This window comes from Fringilla coelebs (assembly GCF_963513975.1).
Source record: "Fringilla coelebs genome assembly, chromosome: 1".
In the NCBI taxonomy this organism is placed as follows: domain Eukaryota; kingdom Metazoa; phylum Chordata; class Aves; order Passeriformes; family Fringillidae; genus Fringilla; species Fringilla coelebs.
In genome coordinates, this window is record NC_140028.1 from 2,830,268 (window position 1) to 2,853,169 (window position 22,902).

A 22,902-nucleotide genomic window follows, 5' to 3' on the forward strand; every position below is an offset into this window, starting at 1 on the left:
ATATTGCACAAACAGCTTGGCAGCTTCCCTCGACAGAGCTCGCCGGTTCAGCTCTCAGTTTTGGAACATCGTCCGAGCAAAAATCTGCTGACATCAGGATCTGGGGCTTTTCAGCTGCTCAGGACTGTAAATGTTGGTTGCAAACACTTGCAGGTGTGCGCACACACCCCCCAAAATCCCAAAACACGGGCAAAGTGGAGGCTTAGCAGCAGCATTTGCACAACCAATCTGCTGGGGGATCCATCCTTGAAAACTGAACCGTGGCCTTGGTGCCAAGAAATTTCCTGCTCAGCCCTTAGCTTCCATTCTTTGGTGCCATGAGGATGCAGGGATGGAAGACTGAAAGGAATCCCAGAATCCTGCACTCCCAGAGGGACAACAGGCAGCCCAAGAAGCTGCTGAGCCTTAGGAGGAAGAGTGTGGAGCAGCCAGAGCTCCCAAGGCAGCAATGCCTGGTTCAGGGGCTGGAATGAGATGATCTTTAGGATCCCTTCCAAACCAAATCATTCTCTAGGATGCTGATGATGCTGGACTGGGCACTGCTTTGCCTCCAGCTCAGAAATGCCAGCCAAACCTCTCAGTCCATGCTCAGCACTGGACAAACCTTCATCTGTGTCCCACCAGGCACTGCCCAGTGGCAGCTCTGACAGGTTCCTGTACCCATCCTGAATGGTATCCCTGTCCTTCAGCCATTCCCAAACTGGATTTTGCTCTTTTCATGCTCAGACTGCAGCTAATTAAATCCAGGTCTGAGCATGGCAGGGAAACATCTCCATGTTCCTGGACACAACCCTCTCTCTGCATTTGGAAAGCCAAAAGTAATAGGATGGAGTGCAGAGCAAAAGAGGCAATGGTTCCAGCTCCTGCCTTTACTTGCCAAAAACTGGGTTGTTGTACAAGTGCTTTAATTCCATTCTAGCATGGAGAAACAACAGATCTAGCAGAGCAGGCCAGCTCCTGAACCTGCCACCCAGCCCAACCCTCTGTGCTGACCCAACCACTCTCTGACACACAGAAAATATTATAAAACCCCCTTTTATTAATTTCTTAAAAGTCCACCTGCATCTCAACCATCTTCTAACACTGGAACAATTTACACTAGAAGCCAGAGGGACCAGTTCTGCCCTGGGCTACAACACAGGTGTGATTCCACAAGCAGGGAGAACCTCTGGGCTCTTCAGCTTTGCTTTGGATCCACTCAGAGATGCCAGCTTAATCCCAGACCAACAGGAACTGAGCTGAGTGTAAATATGTTGCCTGCCTCTGTGTGCATATGCTACTTAATGGAGCATAAAAGGACAAGAATGGAATCATTTTTCAGATGCTGCTGGTAATAATAATAAATAATAATAATAAATGCAGGGGCATGTGCCAAATGTCTGAGATCTCAAGGAGAGGAACTGACTGCAAGCAGAAGAGGAGCCAGGTTAGGTGCTCAAACTGAGATGCAAAAGTCAGTGAAGTAAAACCACCATTAAATCAAACACTTTGTATCCTTGTCAAGTTTACTCAGGATTTAAGACCTCACTTTCAGAGTGTTTTTTTTTTTTTTTCCCTTTCTAAGACGCACATTCTTTGACAACTACTCCCCAAATGGGATTTATGGTCCCAGCTCTTCATGGTAACTTGGGGTTGTTTTTTTTCCCTGGTGGCCACAAGCACATCACTCAAGCCCTCCTGAACAGCACCAGTCATTGCTGGAATTCTGGCAAAAATCATTTTTCTATATCACAGCAGCACAATGTAAAGTTCATATCACCTGAACTTCACCTCCAAAGGCCATATTTGCAACTGATTTTTTGTTACTCTCCTTATGGTGCATGATTTGGGGTGAGCACTTCAGAGAGCCAAGAACAGCTGTGCTGAGCTCAATCTAAAAAGTTCCACAGTCCTGGGTCCCAGCTCATGCATCCTTTATGTGGAAAAATCCAAAACAGCACTAAAGGACAGCTCAGAGAAAAGCAGTGCACGTGTGAAGGAAGAAGCACTCCCCACCAGGGCGAAGAAAATACTGAGTAGAGAGAGCGAGAACTGACACATCACTGCTAAAATTGTGATGATTTCACCCAAAAAAGCAAACAGACCTGTGAGAGTAAAGAGAAACCCACAGAACTCACCCATCATTTTCATCCCACAGGATGCAGGTCTGGTTGGTGGTTCCCTGCCAGGAGACAAGAAAGGGAAAATAGAAACAAATCAGTGTCACGCTGTTTGTGGAGTGTCTGGACTGGAATGAAGAATGTGGGGCCTGTAAATCTCCTTCCAGTGCCCTGAGGATGGGGTGTCTGGGACACACCAGAGGAGCTGTCATGGATCTCAAACCCTTGGAATGGTTTTTGCAACCCTGGGATTGAAAAGGCAGAATAAAACCTGCCTTGGTTTGTTCTGCATCACGAGCACTGCAGAGGGATTTGACTCTGCTCTCTCCTGACTCAACCCACGGATATTCCTCCTTATCCCTCATCTCACACAGAATCCTTTTGCTGCTCCCTTCTGGAAAGTGGATCAAATACAGCCTCTGCTGTTGTGGGACAAAAGCACAGCCCTGCAGAAGGGGGTCAGGTGTGTTTAAAGCCCCCTGGAAGAGCTTTGCCTCTGACTCTGGCTGTCTGAGACAGCTTTGGAAAATCCCTCCAGGAGAGTCCAAAGACACAACAGATCTTAATATTCGTGGTGTAGAGCCTCAGGAGGGCGTCTAATCTCCACAAGGATGGACCTTGGGGTATGTAAATGTCCATCCCATGAATCTGCTTCGGGTTGAGCAGAGGAACCTGGAGGGAATTTTTGCCTGCCTTGGAAAGCATTGAGGACAACAGTAATATTCCAGAATTAATGGGAACAACCTTTCCCCCTGCCTTTCCCTCCTCCAGGAAGACCATTGTTACATCAAGTTGTTTTAATGAGTGCACAATTATTCCTGTGTGATGATGCCCACAATGAAATGCTGTGAACTGGGGACAAGCATGGCCATGTTCCCTGTGCCAGCAGTGTCACCCTCCTGCTGCTCTGGAAATGAAGTTTGTTTTATTTTTTTGGGGAAGATTGCAGGGTTCTGCACCCACAAAAAGATGTCAGGAGCCCATCAAAACCACCTCATCCTTGCAGCAACACATTCCTGCCCTGCAGAAGCAAACACAGCCATGGGATGGGGCAGGTTCCCAGGAACCACTTACATTGTACAGGTGGGAGAATTCGATTTCCAGAGGGGTGAGCAGAGACCGAGGGAATGGCTTGACAGTCACAGAGATGACTTTGGAGTTCAGAACGGTGCTGTTCCTGGGGAGGAGAGGGAAAAGAGAGCTTTTAGAGGAATTTTTGTGAAGCAGGGAATCCCATGGCAACCATCACTGGTGGTGCAAGGTTTAGTGTACACACTGCAGAAGGGGTTGGCCCCATCATTATAAAAGACCCCCAAAGGCATTTGCTGCTGATGCACCCCATCCTCTGCCCTCTGGGCTCCCCTCACAGCCAATCCACATGCATCCCTCCAAAATCAAACCATTTTATGAGCCTTATCTACTGGCCTTAGAGTCTGTATCTATCCCAGAAATAAAATATTCCTGGGCACATCTTCTGTCCCTGCCATGAGGAAACAGAGCTCATTTGGACTACAGTGAGCCTTGTAGGTCCCTTCCAACTCAGAATATTCCATGATTTCACGTGTTTTCCAAAAAAAATTTCCTGTTTTTCCTCTCCAAGGCTGGCTTAGCCTGCACTGCAGTGAGGCTGAGGCATGGTTGCTTATCCATGGGGTAGCACACGATCCTGGCTGGAGGCACTGGTGTGTATCTTCATTCCCTGAGGAGCAAAAGCAAATGGAAGAAGGCCAAACCTTTCATGTAGATGTCTAAATGTCTGTGCCCAGACAAATACTGTAATAAATCTGGCAGCCCTGGGAGATTTGGCTCTTGGGAAGGGCAATAAGTAAGGAGGTACCTCCCCTTCCTGGAAAGCCAAATTTTTTGTAGTCACTTCCCTGGATGCTGGACATCTAAAACTATGGAATTCCCTCATTTTCCTGCAGTTTATTGGTGTTTAAATAAGCAAAAAGTCCCCACAAGCAGCAGCTGGAAGTGCTGCCATGAAGGAATTGGTAGTGGAAGTGGTAGATCCAGATCAGGCTGCTCCCAGCCCCTGTGACATCCATGCACAAAGGAAATAATTTCTTATCCAAATCTTCACCAAATCTGCAGGTACTGCTAGAATCTTTCCCTTTTCTCTCTGGATTTTATCTTTCTTTTAAAAAAATAATTAGGTGGGAAAGATTTGCACTTGCTTAACAGCAGCTAAAAAAATTAGGGTTTAAAGAAAAAAAAAAGGAAAAAAATATTTAGAATTGTTCATGGATGTGTAAGTGGATGCTCAAAAAGCTACTGTTCCACCAACACTAGAGGGAACAACAACACTGATTTACCAGGGAAAGAAAAAAATCAAAAATATATCTTTTCCTTTAAAAAAAAAGGAAAAACTAAACGAGAAAAAGAAGAAAAAAAATAATGAAGCGACAAAGCCCAACTATCACCCTACAGAGGAAAAGTAAAGGAGTAAATCAATGGGAGCAGGCAGCTGTAAGAAGCTAAAAATGGGATCTGCTGAAAGGTAACCACCAGTGCATGTCTTCATTAGAGGCTGTGTCTGCAAGGGTCAGTCCTCGGGTCAGTGCTGCTGAATATTTGCATGAAAAGCAGGGATGACACCAAAACCTCCTTGTGGAGGCTGAGGAGCAGGTGAGAATCGATGCAGCCAACACAGACAGAAAGAGAATTTGATTTTTCAGCGTGGCAAGTTGTTGGAACACAGAAGTCACCGGTGTGCAGACCGTGAAGGGTGATCAGTGGCCAAGAAGATGCAGCTGAACCAGAAGTTGAAGGAGGGTTATAAAAAAAATGGAGAGCAATTTTTTACATGGGTAAATAATGATAGCACAAGGGGGAATGGTTTTAAACTACAAGAGATGAGGCTAGGATTAAATGTTGGGAAGAAATTCTTTGCTCTGAGGGTGGTGAGGCTCTGGCACAGATTCCCAGAGAAGCTGCAGCTGCTCCATCCCTGGAAGTGTCCAAGGCCAGGTTGGATGGGGCTTGGAGCAGCCTGGGATAGTGGAACGTGTCTCTGCCCATGGCAAGGGGTTGGAATGGGATAATCTTGAAAATCCCTTCCACTGAGATGAAGTAAAGAACTTCTGTCTGTACCCTTCTTGTGTGGATTCCACTGTGCTGTTGGGTTCAATTTCACTTTGAGTGGGGGAAACAGCAAAGGGAGTTCAAAACAGAGACACAAAATCAATCCAGGTGCAGGAAAACAAATGAAATTTCTCTGTTGGAAGGCTTGTCTGATAGTTCCTTGCATGTGGGGTGCTTTTCAGTCACCCACCCGAAGGCCAAGTGCCTGGAAGTGAAAGCCAGACAAATTCAGCCTTAAAAAGAGAGGCAGGCTCCTGGCAGAGAAGGTAATTAAGCAGCTGAGCAGCTTGTTGGGGGCGGAGAAGGACTCAGTGTCACGGGGAATCTTTCAGGAGGAAGATGAGTCGCTTTTCCTACAAGCACGTTGCAGCCCAGCTTCTGGGAAAGAAACAAACACGGGGAGATCAGCTTGAGCAGGAATTCAGAGGAGCTCAGAGGGCTCCTGAGTGGCCACCAAGGGTGTGCAAAGGGCTGTGAGCACAGTGCTGGGTACACAGGGAGAGCCAGGCTGGTGGATCTCTGCTGTCCGTGTCCTCTGCAGCAGAGTCCAGCTGGGACCAAGCGCCTCTCTCACATCCCCAGCTTGGAAAATCAGGTTTTGTGTGCAGCCCATCCCAATTGTCACAGCTGCCAAGATCTGCTGGGCTCTCTGGATCCAAGGGGACAGAGTAATGTGTGACTCAGAGATGGAATTGCTGCTTGGGGGGAGGTAAATTGGGACAATTAGGAACAGCTCAGCTGGTGCTGTTTGTTGAGTTAAATCTACTTTATTTTTTTCCCCTTCTTGGAAGAATCACTCTCATTGAATCAGAGTGGTCCAATCCAGGGTCTGTATTTCTCATGTGTACCCAGGAATAGCTGCTCTCCTCAGTGCTCAGAAATATATTTCACCCATAGACAGCCATGTGGTTATTTAACAACATTCTCCTTTTTAATCCTGTGTCCATTTGCACAGCGCTGGAGTAAGAAGTGTCTTACTGCTGCTGCTGCTTTCATTTATCTTTTTTTCTTTTCTTTTGACTCTCCACAGGTGATTCAAGACTCAAGATTTTTTTAAAGAGGGACTGTCCTTTAATTAAGGAACATCTTAAATCAGCTCTCCCCTGGGAATGCTGTTCGGAGGCTGTGGCTGCCGCAGCTGCTGGTTATCAGAGCTCATTCCCTGCTTGGCCAGAGGAAGCTGAAATACCGCTGGATCATTTGAGCCAATGATGTTTATTGCCCTTCTGATCTAATTCCCACTGCTGTAATGGAAGATATTACAGAATACAGTTGGCTGACTTGCTAATTCCTCTCTGCACTCACTCGGAGCTCTTTTGCCATTGCCAGTGCTAAATCTGGAGGTATTTAAATGATTATCGGTGAGGAGAGATGCCCTGGTGTTTATGGTAAATGGGCTCACGCTAATCAGTGCAGAACAGATTTAGAAGGTGCCTTAGGATGCTTAATTTACTGCCTCAGTACCAGTCATTGGGGAGGAAAAAAAAAAAGAGCGAGAGGAAAAGGAAGAGGAGCGAAGAAAAGGGAAGGGAGTGCTGAACACAAAAGCTTTGGTGCCCGAGGCAGACATGTGCAGCCAGGCGTGCTCTGCTCCCCTCTCTCCTCCCCAGCCTGATTTCTCTGTGCTGCTGTGCTGTGCTGCTCTCCAGGGCTCAGTGTGGCTGGCAGCTCCCTGGCAGCTCGGGAGGATCGGGGCAGCTGAGCATCCCCCATCTGTCAGGGCTGCCAAACTCTCCTGTGACCAGGAGGGCAGGGTGAGGTTCCATTCCTGGAGGGAGAAGGGGTGGCAGGGAAGAGTGAGACAGCAGCACTGAGCTTCCTCCCCTTGTGTCTGGGGTGCTGCACGTGGATGGGGAAAACATTCCTGCACCTCCAGCGCGCGACGAATGAGCCTGGCCCCACCTGAACACGGGGTCAAAATATTCCCACTGCAGGTCAAAATCTGTCTTGTTGCAGCCAGTGATATCTACTTTTCCCTGGAGGACCAGTGCTCTGCAGGCAGAGGGATCATCCTGGTGATCTCCCAGCTGCTCCCCATCCCCAGGCAGCCCCTCTTACCTCTGCAGGGAGAGGATGTTGCCCACGTTCCGGTAGAGCACGGTCCCAACCACGAAGACAGAGGAGTCGTCCGACACTGCAGGACACCAGAGGAGAGGGAAGAAGACACAGAACTGAGACAATCAGGGTGGCAGCTGTCCCCACAGGACACCCAGGGCAGGATTTAGCCTCTGAAGGAGCATGGCCAGTGGTGGAGGGCTCTCTGTTGGGCCAAGCCAATGCCAACATCACTGTAGCAGGATGCTGTTACCACAGGGAGGGCTCAGCACCTTTGGGGTGACCCAGCATCCCAGATTTCTGCCTTCACCAAGGCTCACCCCTCCCAAATGGTGCTCCCCAACTCAGAAACCCCCTAATTCCTCTGACAGCACCACAGCAGACAAATCTGAAGGGGGGAAAGTTCTCTTGCAGCCACCTCAAGGCCTTTGGAGCCGTCCACAGCTATCAGGCCATCAGAGAGCAGAGCTGAGCTGGGGCTGACAAGGCCAGCGGGAAGGGGAGAGGTCCCACTGTGCCTGCTCTGACCCCAAAACTCATGTGCTGCCTCTGGGGGCTGCAGCAGATCCAGATGAGCCTCTGAATCATCTGTGTGACCTCTGGGCGCATCAATTGACCTCCTCCTTCTCCTCTTATTCTTCCTCCTCCTCCACTACCTCATAGTGCCCCAGCTGCAAAAAGCTGGAACTTCCCTCGATAAGTCACGAGCAGCACAGGCAGCCCTTGGGCTGGATTTTTAGGGGGAGGAAAAAGCAAGTGTCTGCTTGGAAAGCAACGCTGAAGAAGCCTGGGAAAGCACCAGGCAGGGCTTCTCTGATATCTTGTACTGAGGCTGAGCTGACAGTGTGTCTGCTCCATCACTGCAGGACAGGCACAACTCTACATGTCCATCTTTCTTACCATCAAATTGGAATATCTGGTGAGCACATAATTGGGAGGGACTGACAGACAGGCTTGCAGAGCAACTTTGTCACCCAACTGCATAAATCATTGTTGGCCCATCGAAATCAACTGTTCAAAGTCAGCTCCCAGCAGTGAGGGGGTTTGGATTTGGTCTCATGAAGCTGCCTGTCTTCATCACTTTGCTTAGGATAGCTATTCCTGTTCCCAGAGAAAAGTGAGGATCAAAACTAATAGAGGTGGACTTCTGCTGGAATCACTGAGTAATCCCCTCAAAACCTACACCACCAGCACAAGATATTGAACAAAACAGAGGCAGAAGAGCCCTGGGTGGTACTCAGGAAATCATGGAGAGGTGAGCACTGATTGGAAGTTGTTTCCTCAGGGTGGATGTCATATTTTGTTTGCTCAGTCACTACAGCTTGGGGGCCCAGCTCGGGGAGCAGCTCCGTGTGAGGATGCTTCCAACAGAAATCTAGGAAATAAGCTCCATGGGGAGATGGATACTTTTGGGACAGCCCTCAGCCTCAGAGCAGGATCAGCTCTGTCTAGGTCTGGTCCAACAATTTTTCCAACAGGTGAATAAAGATTTCAAAAGGTGAAGACACCACAGCTTCCACAAAGAAACTGGGATAATGCTCCCAACTGCTCCAGCTTCTCCCAGGGAGCTCACACTGTCTGCAAGGCACAACAAAACACAAGGAGTGCTTGACAAGGTCCTTGCTCTGCCAGTGACTCACTGTTTACCCTTGGGGGTGTCACTTAACTGTTCTTGGCCTCAGATTTCCCAAGCTGAAGTGATGTCTGATGCCATCCCCAGCTGGGAGGCCCATGACAAAAGGTCCTGGCATGATAACTCGAGGCCAAAGGTCTTTTGTAGCAGCAACTCAGTCTCCAGCCTCTGTCCCAAGGAAGGGGGAGCCAGCAGCTCTCAAAGCCATGAGTGCCAAAAGCAAATCCCATCATCAATCTGCCCAATTTAGGGTCCTACTTTTGAGAACTCAGGGCTCAATCCTGCCAAATGTCATCTCTGCCTAAAGATGAGCACCTTGAGTGTGTTGATTCCTGGGACCCTCATTCATCAGACCATCCCAGAAACCTCCAGGTTTTTTTTTTAATAAATAGTTTTGGGTTATCCTAGCATGCAATGAGAGATTTCCAGATCTGGCAGTGAGGCCAGCTTGGTTGAGGCGCCACCTCCGTGCTGGGGCTCCTATCCCTGCTCTGATGTGGAGCCTCAGTGATAAATGCCTCTGAATTTCAATCCTGGGGGCAGGAAATTTCACACAAGGGCCATAAGTCCCCAGATGTATAAAGCTTGTCCAAGCAGCAGACTCAGCCTCTCAGCCTGACCTGCTGACTCCCAGCTACTCATCCTCAGATGGCTCCATCAGGTCTGGATCCAGGCTTGGAGGGCACCTAAAGCACTGTTTGCCAATTTTTCCTGCTTCTTTAGGGAAAGATAAACAGCCACACCCAGGCACTAAACCTGCCCCTAAATTTTTGTTAGGAGTTCAGTTTGAACTCTTAGTCAGGCCATGCTTGAAAGCCTTATTTGCACTCATCAGTGCTTCAATACCCAAACATCTGTGGGCAAATCCAGCTGATCTGGAAGAGGATTTGAAGACCAAGAAAATGTAAGGGACCATTCTTAGAAAATGAAGGGAAAAAAATTGTGTTGGCTGTGCTGCCTACCTGAGAGCCCTGAAGACAGGATGCTCTTGGAGACAGTGACCTTGTCCTCCGAGTTCTTGGCCCAGTCCACCATTCCCCTCCAGCCTTTCATGGGGAAGGTGATGTCGGTTGCTGCATTTGCAGGCAGTTTGTGAATACCAAGGACTGGGGAGAAGCAAGAAATGAAAGGAGTAAGTGACACCAGCTTCAATAAGTTCCACATGTGCTCAAGAAAACATGAGAAGCATTAGTGGGAAATCAGAGAGATTGGATCTTGGGAGCCATAGGAGTGATGCTCTCTTGAGGAAATGTCTGCGCCTGAAAGAAGATAAAAGTAGGGCTTGTGCTTTGCTGAAAGGGTTCTGCCTGCATGAAATCTGGCAGAGGAGAGTCTGCTCCAGCACCTTGTCTCCAGGAATGGCTAGCAGCAGCTGACAAGAAGTGGGAGGAAGAACAAGACATCTCTTGGTTTGTCCTCCCAGCAATCAGCAGGACTTCCTCAGCTCCTGGCTGCATCCAGATCATCAACTTTAACAGCCACCAATGGACCTCTCTTTTGTGCACTTTCCTAATCCCATCATGAACCCATCTGTACTTTTTGGCTTCTGCAACTTCCTCTGGCAACAAGTTCCACGCTGCGATTGTGCACACAGCATCCATCAAACACTGCCTGCTGTTTGCTCACTGCCTCCATTGGCTGCTGGGCTGCTCTTGTGTTCAAAAAATAAAAGAAAGAGTCTAATTCTGCCCAGTTCGTCATCTGTTCTCCATTTGGTAGATATCTCTCAGATCTCTCTGTGGATCTCTCCTCTTCCTCATGAAATCCCAACTTCTTTGGAGAAAAGCCACTCTGTATTTATGCCCATCCATGTCTTCCCCCAGACCTTTTAATATCCCACCACCTGCTGCCTCCCCTCCTTCCTTCTCTCCCCATAGCCCAGGTTATCCATATTGCACAGTAATTAACAGCTTTTGGGGGGTCTCTTTCCAGTGTGGGGAGTGCCAAGGAACTCACCCAGATTGTCCGTGACTTGGTAGGAATCCCGGAAATCTTTCATGCGGAAGCCGATGACATCAATGAAATCCTCCACGAGCCTGAACAGCTCCTTGGCATTTGGCCCTATCTGCAAAGAGAGGCAGAATCTGGAGTAGATCAGATCCTAATGAGAACAGCAGGAGCTTCTCTGCAGGCAAAGGTTTCTGCCCTCACATGGGAACTGGGAGCATATGCTGGGTATAATGGACTGTTATGGAGCTGTGGAGAAGGAGGACTGGGAAATCCTAAGAGGAAGCCAAGAAAAAGAAAAAAAGAAAGAAGAAGAAGAAAAAGGAAAAAGAAAGAGAAAAAAAGAAAAAGGAAAAGGAAAAGGAAAAGGAAAAGGAAAAGGAAAAGGAAAAGGAAAAGGAAAAGGAAAAGAAAAAGAAAAAGAAAAAGAAAAAGGAAAAGGAAAAGGAAAAGAAAGCAAAAAATTATAAAGTGACGCTCAGATTCATAGAACTTAGAGTGGATGGACAAAAGGAAATATTGGAGACCCTCTGGAGAAGAGAATAACCTACCCATCTCCTTTCATAAAATCATAGAAATGCAGAATGGTGTGGGTTGGAAGGGATCTTAAAGACCATCTCATTCCAACTCCCTCTATTGAAAGCAATCACACCAAAGGACATTTGTGGTCTAATGTTGAATTCCAGCCAGCCTGATTTTCTCCTTTCCTGTTTTGTTGTCAGGATCTCACTCTCTGAATCATCAGGCTCTTGGTCTCGGGCTGTCCTGGAGCTTCTCTTCCTCATTTCTTTACTATTTTTTCCCCATTGATAAAGACATTAGCAGTGACTCTTCTTTACCTGTACTTTGCCAGTTTAAGACAGAGCTGTTAAACAATAACCAGTTTTACAGTGACAGATTCCATAAACTATAATCCACTTGAAACAAGCTCTGCTGACTACCTGCCTTCTCCTCAAAAGCACCTTTGCCCACAGGGACTTAGCAAATGCCACGAGAGGCTGAAGAAAAGCAGTTCAGCTCCTCTTCTTTTCCTTTTCCACCACTTTCACAGTGTTTTCAGTTCCTCACCATAATCCAGACATTCTGAGGTGGCTGAGTGAGCTGGAGGGACAGCTGGGGACGAGCAGGATGAGAAGGAGGCAGGAGGAAGGCTGAGCCGTGGAGAGTGTGGGCAAGGAGCACAGGGATGGTCATGCATGTCTCTGTCTCTCTGTCTATCCAAGGAACCTTGGTAAGACTAAAACTGTCTCAGGATTAGATTAAAAAGTCCTGCCAGTACAGCAGGTGCGCACAGAAGGAGGAGAACTGAGTGAGGATGCTATTTTTAGCTGCGCACTTTTATATTCCATTACAGATTGAAATCACAAGGTCAAACCAAATCCAGGCTGCACTGGATGCTGCATTTTAGGTTTTATCATATAATGGTCGACAAAGGCTCTTTAAAAATCATTGTAGCCCTTCTCTGAATACCTTTATGGGATGTTTTAGTTTTTATTATCCTAGAACAATATCTTTCTGCCTGGGGGACTACAGGCCATTGGAATGTGTGACTGCAATGAAGTTGGGTTTATTTTTAATGAGAAAATTGGGAGCCAAAGGTTTTGTTTTAAAAGAATTGGTTGATCTCATGAAACACAAGGTGTGATTTTGGTCCAACAGCTTTAAGGGAGAAGCACAGAGCCTGCTGTTGGCATCCTGTTCACAGAGTTTTTTGTGTCCTAAAGTCATGGTACTGGGCTGTCAGCTCAATTCCCACGAAAATACACACCAGGAAAACATTCTCCCCATGATGTTCCCAATCCATGTGTAGGTCATGGTGACGCTGGGCTGTGCCTGCCTGGAGGTGCAGAGAGCAGATTGCACAGGGAAAGCCACTGGGAACCAAGTGCCACAGAGGGCAAGCTGTTTTTAAGGGGATCAACAGGGTTTCCCTGTTGTCATGACAACTTGACAGTCTCCTCTGCTCAGTGCTGAAATACCTACATGTACCTGGAGGCTTGAGATCAAGTATTTGGGCAAAGAATCAGAGAATAAGGGCATGGTTTTGTTTGGAGGGGGTCTCCAAGGCCATCTGGCCCTACCCACTTGCTCAAGCAGGGCCACCTTGCCCAGGACCACGTCCAGATTCTCCATGCCATGCAGACCATGCCACCCTCATCCAAATTCAACAGAAAAACACAAGATATCAGGGAGAAAAGGAAGGGGAGAGGAGAGGAGAGGAGAGGAGAGGAGAGGAGAGGAGAGGAGAGGAGAGGAGAGGAGAGGAGAGGAGAGGAGAGGAGAGGAGAGGAGAGGAGAGGAGAGGAGAGGAGAGGAGAGGAGAGGAGAGGAGAGGAGAGGAGAGGAGAGGAGAGGAGAGGAGAGGAGAGGAGAGGAGAGGAGAGGAGAGGAGAGGAGAGGAGAGGAGAGGAGAGGAGAGGAGAGGAGAGGAGAGGAGAGGAGAGGAGAGGAGAGGAGAGGAGAGGAGAGGAGAGGAGAGGAGAGGAGAGGAGAGGAGAGGAGAGGAGAGGAGAGGAGAGGAGAGGAGAGGAGAGGAGAGGAGAGGAGAGGAGAGGAGAGGAGAGGAGAGGAGAGGAGAGGAGAGGAGAGGAGAGGAGAGGAGAGGAGAGGAGAGGAGGTTACTCAGCTCCTGGCAGATTTGCTATTGCGTGATGGAAATGTTCTTGAGTCCCTGTCTCATGTTCTGGACATCCAACAATTGTCTTTTTAACAATTGCCAGCACTTGTTAAAAAGTTTTTCCCAGAGGACTTTCCTGTTTGGTGTGAAGATAACTGGACTCTGGTGTTGCTTTGCATGTTGGGTGATTTTTTTTCTTGATTATTTGCAGTTTCCAGATCTTTTGGAGGAATTTTGCAGCAGCAACAGCTCACAAAAGGAATGTTAAAGGGACACAGGAATAGGTGTGACACAACTCCACAACAGAGAGCTCAAATGGCGCACACAAATCAAGAGCCAAATGAGACACAGAAAGGGAAACCAACAACACCAGACCCTAATACTTGAGAATTCAGCTACAGAATTGTTCACAGAATCTTAGAATTGCCTGGGTTGGAAGGGACTTCATGTTCAACTAATTCCAAGCTCTTGCCATAGGCAAGGACACTTTCCACATCTTGCTCTAAGCTCCATCCAACCTGGCTTTGAACACTTCCAGGAATGGGGAGCTCAGGACTCGACAGGATCCCTAACCTTGATAGGAAAGAAATAAAGCAAAACGTAACTGAACACAGAAGCTCAGAGAAATAAAGCAAAACATAACTGAACCCAGAAGCTCAGCCAAGCAGACCCCAGCTCTGAAAACCTCTCCAGTCCTGCATCTTTTCAGCTACGATCTCAAAGCTACATGATCCCACTTCTTTATCGTAGCAAGAGGAAAGAATGGAATTACAGAAAGACATCAGGATTTTCAACTCCCAGCTAAGTCTGACCCTTGAAACCCATGCCAAATTCTGTTTGCACCACCAGCATTTCACTGTTCTTCGTGCAGAGAGTCTGGCTCAGAGCTGAGATCCTGTGGCTTCCTGAGTTAGTCCTTTAATGTGACTCAGCCTGGAACTAAGCTCTTCTTAGAGGTCATGTAGATGCCTGGAAATTCCCCTCCTCATGGCTTAACCCTGTGCTGAAAGCCTTTTTATTCCCAGGGAAGGTTCTGAAGGTTCATACCAGCTGAGCTTCCTCCCATTTTTCCCGGTTTTCCTCTGACAAAATGTTGCTGATGATCTGGACAAAGTTCTGGAGAAGGGAGACAAGAGAGGACAGAAGAGGTTGTTATGCAAACATAGCCCAGGCTGGGAAGGTCACAGTGGTGCGGGAGAGACATGTGAGATTTAAAGGTGCTCCAAAGGCATTCTCATGATCCCATTCCCAAAAGGTTCCAGAGCATTTCACAGGTCCCCAAGGATGTAAATGGCAAAACAGGTTTTAATAAGACCTTTTTCCCAAGGCTTTCACTTTAACTGCTGTATCTTCTAAGACACTGGATTGGGAATAGGTCTTGCATCCATTACTGATGATTTTTAAGGACAGATATGGCAAATATTTCTCAGAAACTGGTTCAAACCAGATGATCTTCCACTGCATAAATATTTTCATTTTTTTTTTTTCTATTTTTTCTGTTGTTTCCAATATATGAAAACCTCAGGATCCCCTTAACTTGTGACCAGGCAGGAGATGCAGAGGTGGCTCAAGAGGGAGCTGTCCATGGTAGGAACTTTACAGCACAAAGTGAGAAGGAAAGAGACAGGAAATTTAAAACTATTGATTTTTTTTCTCCAGTTTTACCACTCTCTGCAGATCCTGCAGGATGAGTTTAATGTTTCAAGTCATGAGGTGATGACCCATCCCAAGGGTGTATCATGTAGCTGCTCTGCAGCTGCTGGAAGTAAAACCCTGGGATAAGAAACCACCATGATATTCCCCTTCATCAACACCCAGGTACCCAATGCCACAGGATCATTTTACCCTGAGTCATTAGCCTGAAATCCCTACCAAATAGTGTTCTCATATCAATTAGGCTCTGCAGTGAAGTGCTATCAGGTTGAAATAGTTCAGAGTGACCTTGGGTTTAAAGTTCTTAGTTTATAAACCAAGGAAGAACCACCTGAAAAGGAGAGTTTGTTAATACAGAAAGACATTTATGTTGGGAAAAACAATAATCTGATTTTCATCAGCATTGTATCAGCTGCAATCAGTATCAGTAATCAAACCTGGAGCCCTGAGCATGGGCAGCTGTCTAAGCCAGCCTTGGGCTCCAGGAAATGGAGCTGGGCTCACCTGCACATCCCCAGAAGTCGGGCTGTGATAAGCCCTACGGAAGATCTCTGTCATGTTCCTGAGTACATCCATGGTGGACAGCAGGTCCCCACTGTAGCTGGTCCCATCCTGGGAGATTTCCACAAGGTTCTGGAGCACATCTGACAGCCCATCTCCCATCAACCCACGCTGAGCTTTGGCAAGGTGTTCCCTGGTCTGAGAAACAGAAAAGAAATGTGAGAAACACTTTTAGGGACAGTCAAAGTCGAGTTAATGAGCTCGGTGAAGGAATTGCCAGGGGAAGGTTTTTGACCTCCCTCACAATTCGGAGTGCAGATCAGATGAATCTGACAATCTTTGCTGGCCTGAGAGCCTCTGGTATTTTTAAAATGATAGAAAAGAGGGATATATTCTAAATTTTCTTCCAAGTGCCTCTAAAATGACTGAGAACTGAATTTTCCTGTTTTGCCCACAAAAGAAGAAATTGTCCCACTACAAAGTTTCTTCTGTTCATAGCCCAACAGAATATTTTTGCCCCAAAAATCTTTTTTTCTTACAATCAATTTGGAAGTATTTTAGGACAGATTGTACCTTACCATGAACAGGAGAGGTCAGTTCTCCTAAAGGTGGCAGGAGACCAGAAGAAATTTCTCATAACAATGAATTTAAGATTAACAAAAAGTAAGATGCTTATTAAAAAGTTATACAGTCATAGCTATACTTAATGATAACATGATATGAAAGGCCTGGAAGAACCCAGATTCTGTCAAGCTGGATATTAAAATATCCTGAAAGAAACCATCCCTTGTCCATGGAGTGCCCATGCATCACAAAGCAGAAAAAACAGTAAGAGAAAATCAGGGCAGAGCTGGAAACTCCTTTTATTCCCTTCTTTTTTGTAACTATGGCCATGTAACAATCATTGGGGAGGATCCCAAACCTGCTGAGCTGAGCAGGGGGCTGCCTTACCATCATCTGTATGTTCCTGTAATCAATAGAAACACACTTGATGTATGTTGGAGGCTCCCAGTAAGCAATGCCTTCTTCATCTAAGATGCATCTTCGAAGGATCAGACCTGGAAGAATGAAAGAAACAAAAATGGGAGTGAGGACAGGATGAAAGGCCAAACATTCAAACATAGGGTCTTTTGTCAAGAGTAGGATGTCATGGGACAAGAGGACATGGCTTCAAGTTATGCCAGGGAAGATTTGGGATGGATATTAAGGAAAAATCCTTTACTAAAAGGATGGTCAAGCATCAGAACAAGCTGACCAGAGAAGTGGTGTAATCATCATCCATGGAAGTGTTCAAAACAGGTGTAGATGTGGCACTTGAGAGCGTGGTTTAGCAGTGGGCCTGGAAGTGCTGAGTTAATGGTTCGACCTGAGGATCTTAGAGGTCTTTTCCAATCTTCAGGATTCGATGGAGATCACCCAGAACTGGTCAATGCACCAATTCAGACTCAGCTACCAGCATAAAGGGCACCAGAGGCACCTGCAGATGCTTGAACAAGCTTTTAGGGAGGATTATCTTTATTTCCTTCTCCTGCTTTTTACTATTGCACAGCAGCAGAAGGAACTGGACAGGAAAACAGAAATTAACCAATTGGACATGGCTAGTCAGGGTGAAGAGAAGCTTTCTTCTGCCCTGGTGACAGCATTTTTCCTGGTTTGGGAAGCCCCACGAGCCTCCCCCGGTGGTTTGGTCTGGTACTTGCAACTAAAGCAGGGCTTGTGCTGCCCACGCAGCCTGGAGGGGAATAAACACCCGACAGCACCAGTTTTGCATCAGCTGAAATTCTCTGAAAGCTGCTTCCAGTCCTCCCCCAGGCCCCCCCATCAGCTCCAATCCACAGAGGGGTTTGCAGTGATAATCACATGCCCTGTGATGTGGAGGAACAGACATATCAGAGGGGAGCAAAGGGAGAGGGATCACCCTGTCCCAGCCATCATGATGCCATTTGGAAAGTCTCTGAGGATCTGGTTTGCTGGGTCTGCAGTCCCATTTCTGCTGCCAAATGAGTCAGTGACCTTTCTTTGGGTACAGCCCTTCTAGGACAGCATTGGGGACGATGCTGGCTGTCCCAGCTGAGTCAAAGAGAGCTGTCTGCATCCAACCCTCTCCCTCAAATGAAATTAGACCTTTACACATTATTGATACTGCTGCCACTATTTCTGTTCCTTCCTGAAAGTGAGGAACATCCAGCTGAGGACAAATCCCACCACCAGCATCGCTCCTGGAGCCTTCTCTGCACCACCTTCCACTCCTGTGGCCACAGGCAACACCTGGATGCCCATATCCTTTTCCTTTACACCAGAACAATCAGGCCTTCAACTTGAGTGCTCAAAGAGATTTTAAGAGAGAAGCTGAGGTTTCCAAGTGTAGGTGGACAACAGAATTCAGATTTCCTGCTCTTGTACAGCAGCTGCTTTTATGGGCACTAGAGAGAACTACAACACCCAAATCCAGAGGACTCTAAAGCCCTACCTGCTCTGCAAAGCTTTTTGTAGATAATGGAGGGAACACATCCCAGTGTTCCTTAATTTCAAACTTTCCACAGGTTGGATGGAAGCCACCTCAGATTATCCAGTAGCAACTAAGATGTTGGTACTTAACAGCGAAAACAGAAACCCAGACGGAATTAACTTAGCCATGGACAAAGGGAGGGAAGTCCATGTGCCTGTCCTGTCTAGGACACAAAGGATGAAGGATCCCCAGATGAGGGACCACCTCCCCACCATGCAGTCCCCCCTTACCAGTGGCATTGCGGGGACACCGGACGGCGGCAGCATCCCCGGCGGGCGTCTCCTTCCAAACCACGGGGCCAAGACTCTCCTCGTCACAGATTTCGTGGGGCTCTGCCAGGAGACAAAAACTCTGTTGGTAAAGCTTCCTCCTCAGCAAGGACATGGAAAAGGTAAGTATGGGAGCGTGGTCTGTGAGCCAGGAGGTTGGAGCTGCACCCCCAGCTCTGCCGGTGCTTAGTCCCTCACAAAGTCACTTCACCTCTCTGGAATTTTCTCTGCCTGTCTGGAAACTGGGCATTCATCCACAGCAAGGATTAGCTCACTAAAATCCATGGGAAAGTCCACTCACATCCTTGCCTTGCCTTGAGGCAGCTCTTTGCAAGAAAACTGCTGTTGCTACCCTCTACTAAAGAGTTTTATTTCTTAATTTTTAATGGGGAGATCTTTTGTGAGGGAACTCCATAGCTCCAGACTCGACCTCTGCCATCCCTCAGGGTCACCACCTTCAGTGTTGGATGTATCTAAAATGAGGCTTGGCATGAACCAGTGGATTAAGAATGAAGGAAAAAACAAGCAAATGAAAAGACAAGATGGACACATCCCCTGGGTGGTCTTCATTCTGTCTGCTTCCACCTCGTGCACAAAAGAGAGCAGATCTGAGCCCCAACAACTTGGAACTGCATCAGCAGCTCATTTCCAAACACTGCTGCAGAGCCCTGGATCCTGCAGAAATGTGCTTTGAGACATCACAGAAAAAAAATCATTGGAAGGATGGTTTTGGAAGCTTCTGTCGGTGGGTGGAGCTGAGTTGGTCCTGGAGTTGGTGGGATCTGGGAGAAAAACATTCACCACAGGAGGTCTTTGTGCTGAGAAACTCATTATTTACAACATGTAAAGCAGAGGGAGCCATGAGGATGGTGTTAAAGCTATTTGACACTCCTGAGGGAGGGAAGGAGAAAAAACTTGATTTAATAGTTTCTGATTACAGTTTTTATTCATTGTGCCTCTAAAATTTCCAACACAAAGGAAGATGAGTTTGTGCCTGCAGCAGGTCAGGACATGTCCCACTGCTGCTCTGGGACTACCCAGGGACCAACCTGGCTGTGGGGAGGCTCAAACCTAAATTATGGGCACAGCAAGTCCTGCTTCTTTGAAGAACTCCTCCAGGACCCAAAAAGCTGCCTGCACATCCCTGCTCCTGCAGGCAGGCTCCAAGACTGGCCCCAGCCCCAGCTGCCGTTCAAAGATGGATTCCTCCCCAGTAGATACTGGGAATGAATAATCTGAATTCTCTGCCTGGAAACAGATGCTCCTTCCCCTGGTTTAAAGTTCCCTTGTGAGTAATCACTATTGCGGTGGAACTCCTGAGGGCAGCAGGACCCCAGCTGTGCTCTGCACATGAGCAGGGCTCATCCCTGAGCCAACAGCTCGTGGCTGCTGCAGATAAGCCAGAGCAGGGGTGGAGAAGGGGCAGTTTCATTTCCAGCCTGCTGACATGGAGCTGTGGGGCAGAGAGATTGAATAACCCAGTTGTGACAGCACTTGGTCACCCACAGAGCCTGTCCCAGAGCAGGGAGCTGATTTCCAAACTCCTGCCCCTGTGCTTTGACCACGGTGACAGATTGTGCCAGGTTCACAGGAGGGTTCTGGGGTGTGGAAGCTTCCATCACCCTCAGCTACAAAGCAGCAGAGCACAGGAAAAAGCAGAGAGGGAGAATGTTCACATCTCTCCTCTCCTTTCTCCCCTGCTGGCCTGTCAAAACTTCCTGGTCTCCTCACCCCTGCAGTGTCCCTGGGGACCACTGAGGGATGCTGTGGATCAGAGATGCTCTTTAAAAATACACTGATTGGAGTTGTCTTGCCAGTGAGCACAGGAGCAATTCCCAGGCCAGGAGAGAATCCTTTCCTTTTTTCTTCTTTTTTTTTTCTTTTTGATGTTGCTTCACAACAAAATCCCTTTTACCAGAGTAACCTATTTGCACTGGGAGATTTTAATAACTAACCCAATTAAGTTCAATTCTTCTGCTCAAATCGAATCACGCCAGCATGTGATACTTTCTGGAGAACAAATTGAGCGGGTTTATTTTTAGCCTCTGATGTTTTCCCCACCTTTTCCTTCCCTTGCAAATTAACAACTGCAGCGAGACCCTTCTGGCTGTGAACCCTGGCAGGACCCAGTGCCTGAGACTTGCCTTTTCCTTTTGAGCACTGCACAGGCATCAACCCCTGCGGAAAGAGAAGAAAAGATCGGGCTTGTTCTGCCAGGGCCCCAGCTGGCACACACTGAAGCTGAACTAAATCTGCCTCACTCTGTAGACACCACCAGACAACCCAGTGCTAAGATTTTCTGTGGCGAGGGAGAGCTTTGTGGCAGAGTTAGAAGAGATTCTCACACGCCACTGCTAATTGAGAGGCACAGCTTGTAAGGAGAGGTGATGCCTTTCATTAAGAGCGTAGCTGGAAAGAGTGACAAGGCTGTCACACAGCCTCTTTCTCTGTCATCTCTGAGCTGAACGTGCTGGAACTTCCATGCTGAAGTCCTTTGGCTTTCATCTCTTTGTCTTCAGCACTTTGTGAGGGAGTCTGAGGGGTCAGCTTGGCCTCCACGTGGAAGATCTGCCCCCAGGTGCTCCTGCATCAAAACTGCTGCCTCCTGTCCTGTAGGGAGATGCCCCTCTCCAGTAGGAATGCTGGGATACTGCCATGAGAATCTCTCCTGTCTCTCACTGAGCTGCTCTGACAATTAATTACCCTTTCAGTCAAAGCTCATGGCCTGTTACAATCGATGCAATCTGATGCAAACATCACAAAGGCCATTGATTCCCCACCAGCAATTTCACCAGGCCCTACAACTCAGACTGAGGAAGGAAGCAGAAATGGTGGGCAGGCCTTTTTTTTTGGTCTCTGTATAGTCTGAGAGGAAGACAGAAACATTCCCACTTGGAAGCGTTCACTCCAGCTTATTTTTCACATCCAAACCCAGGTTTTCATCTGCCCTACAGCTCACTCACCCTCCATTCAGCTTTTAAACTCTGTAAGAGGGTAAGATTTGGGCAATGCTCTGGCAGATGCAGATATCTCTTTTTCTTAAAAATTTCTAGTGGTGTGCAGGCTTCCCAGAGGTAAAGGGTGGGAAACCTGTGCAACATCCTCAGTACTCAACAACAGCATAGATTTGAGACTCTGATTCCAGTTTTTGCTACCAGTTTCTCTTTTCCTCTTGTAACTCTGTAGCAATGAAAAGATGAAACCACCAAGGCAGGGCTGGTGGGATTGACCAAATATTCACTGAAACCAACATGATTGCACTGGATTCTGCAATGTTGAATCAAGACCTTGTACCTTGTACCTGGGTCATGGGTAGGATTTTATTAGATTGCAACTCTTTGTAGCATTAACACGTCTGACAAAGGACATGGAAGCCATTCCCAAAATCCAAAATTCCAAAATTCAGCCTTATTCAAAGGAAAGCACGAAGGGTCTGAGGTACCTACCAGGACATTTTCTGTCATTGCACTGCTTGTATTCCTCCTTGGGACCCTGGCAGGTCTGCCCACCAAAGAAGGGGCCGTAGCACACCCGGTCACGTCTCTGAGTGCCCCCTCCACACGTGGCGGTGCAGCTGCCCCACACTCCCCAGGCCTGCCACTTCCCATCCACTGGGAACAACAACAAAAAAAAATTAAAAAACAGGAGAAACAGCCTATTATGTCTCAAACATCACCTGCAACAGAAGGAATCAGGATCCAAAGTTGAGCAGAGGAACATAGGCTGAGTAGGGCAGGGTTTGGTAGGAAGGGAGGTCTCCTGCTTTGGATCTTGGTTTGATCTTTAACAGACATTAAATCAGAGTGTTCCCATTCCCATCCCATCCATCCAAAGGTGGTTTTGTGTTCTTCCTCAGCATCTCCATGCTCTGCAAAAGCAGACATATCTTTTTCTTCGGGCTGAGATTTGGGGTTGTGCTCCTGAACACTTCCCATGGACAGGGATTCAACCTGGCAGCCACATCTGCCAGGCCAGTTCCACATCTGGAGTTCACTGGGAATGTGTAATGCATGTGTGAAAATAGACCTTCCTGGAGAAGGTCTGGCTCAGGGATTTAGAGAGACCAGCAGAGCCCCTGGGCAAAGCACCAGGAAGAGACCTCAAATAAACCTCCCTCCAGCTGTTTCCATTGCAGTGATGCTTCCCATGCCTTGGAAAAAGGTTTGGGATGTTGTCTCATTCCATTGTGTCTTCTCCCAGCATCTTTTCAGATCCAGTGGAAATGTGACTTCTTTTATGTTAACAACGACATTTATCAAAATTCTGCTTCTTTTACATTAACAATGGCATTTATCAAAGCACCATAAAAATGTTAATTAGCCCTCACAACAAGCCTGCAAGGTAGGGAAACATTTCTCCTCTGCTGTGCCACAACAACTCAGTGACAGAACTAGAACAGGGCCTAAGTGTGTTCTTTACTACTTGGGCTGTAATTTTGAGTTACCACATCATCTTGGGTTAAATAATTCCTTTTGGGAGGGTGGAAGATCCATGCCTACTCCAAGAAGTAGACAAAAATTACCAAATAAGAGGGG

General features: G+C 47.4%; 1 protein-coding gene across 1 annotated transcript in view; it reads right to left on the reverse strand.

Annotated features, from left to right (window-relative positions):
• ADGRB1 (adhesion G protein-coupled receptor B1) overlaps positions 1-22,902 on the reverse strand; it is a gene marked incomplete at both ends in the record, with an annotated part of 203,242 nt that overhangs the window by 115,077 nt on the left and 65,263 nt on the right. Inside the window, 10 exons of the mRNA XM_084209835.1 lie at positions 2,118-2,161; positions 3,174-3,276; positions 7,242-7,317; positions 9,834-9,977; positions 10,828-10,936; positions 14,483-14,551; positions 15,593-15,787; positions 16,541-16,647; positions 18,329-18,430; positions 21,814-21,978. Of these exons, the coding sequence (XP_084065961.1) occupies positions 2,118-2,161; positions 3,174-3,276; positions 7,242-7,317; positions 9,834-9,977; positions 10,828-10,936; positions 14,483-14,551; positions 15,593-15,787; positions 16,541-16,647; positions 18,329-18,430; positions 21,814-21,978 (1,114 nt within the window). The remainder of the gene's footprint in view (positions 1-2,117; positions 2,162-3,173; positions 3,277-7,241; positions 7,318-9,833; positions 9,978-10,827; positions 10,937-14,482; positions 14,552-15,592; positions 15,788-16,540; positions 16,648-18,328; positions 18,431-21,813; positions 21,979-22,902) is intronic.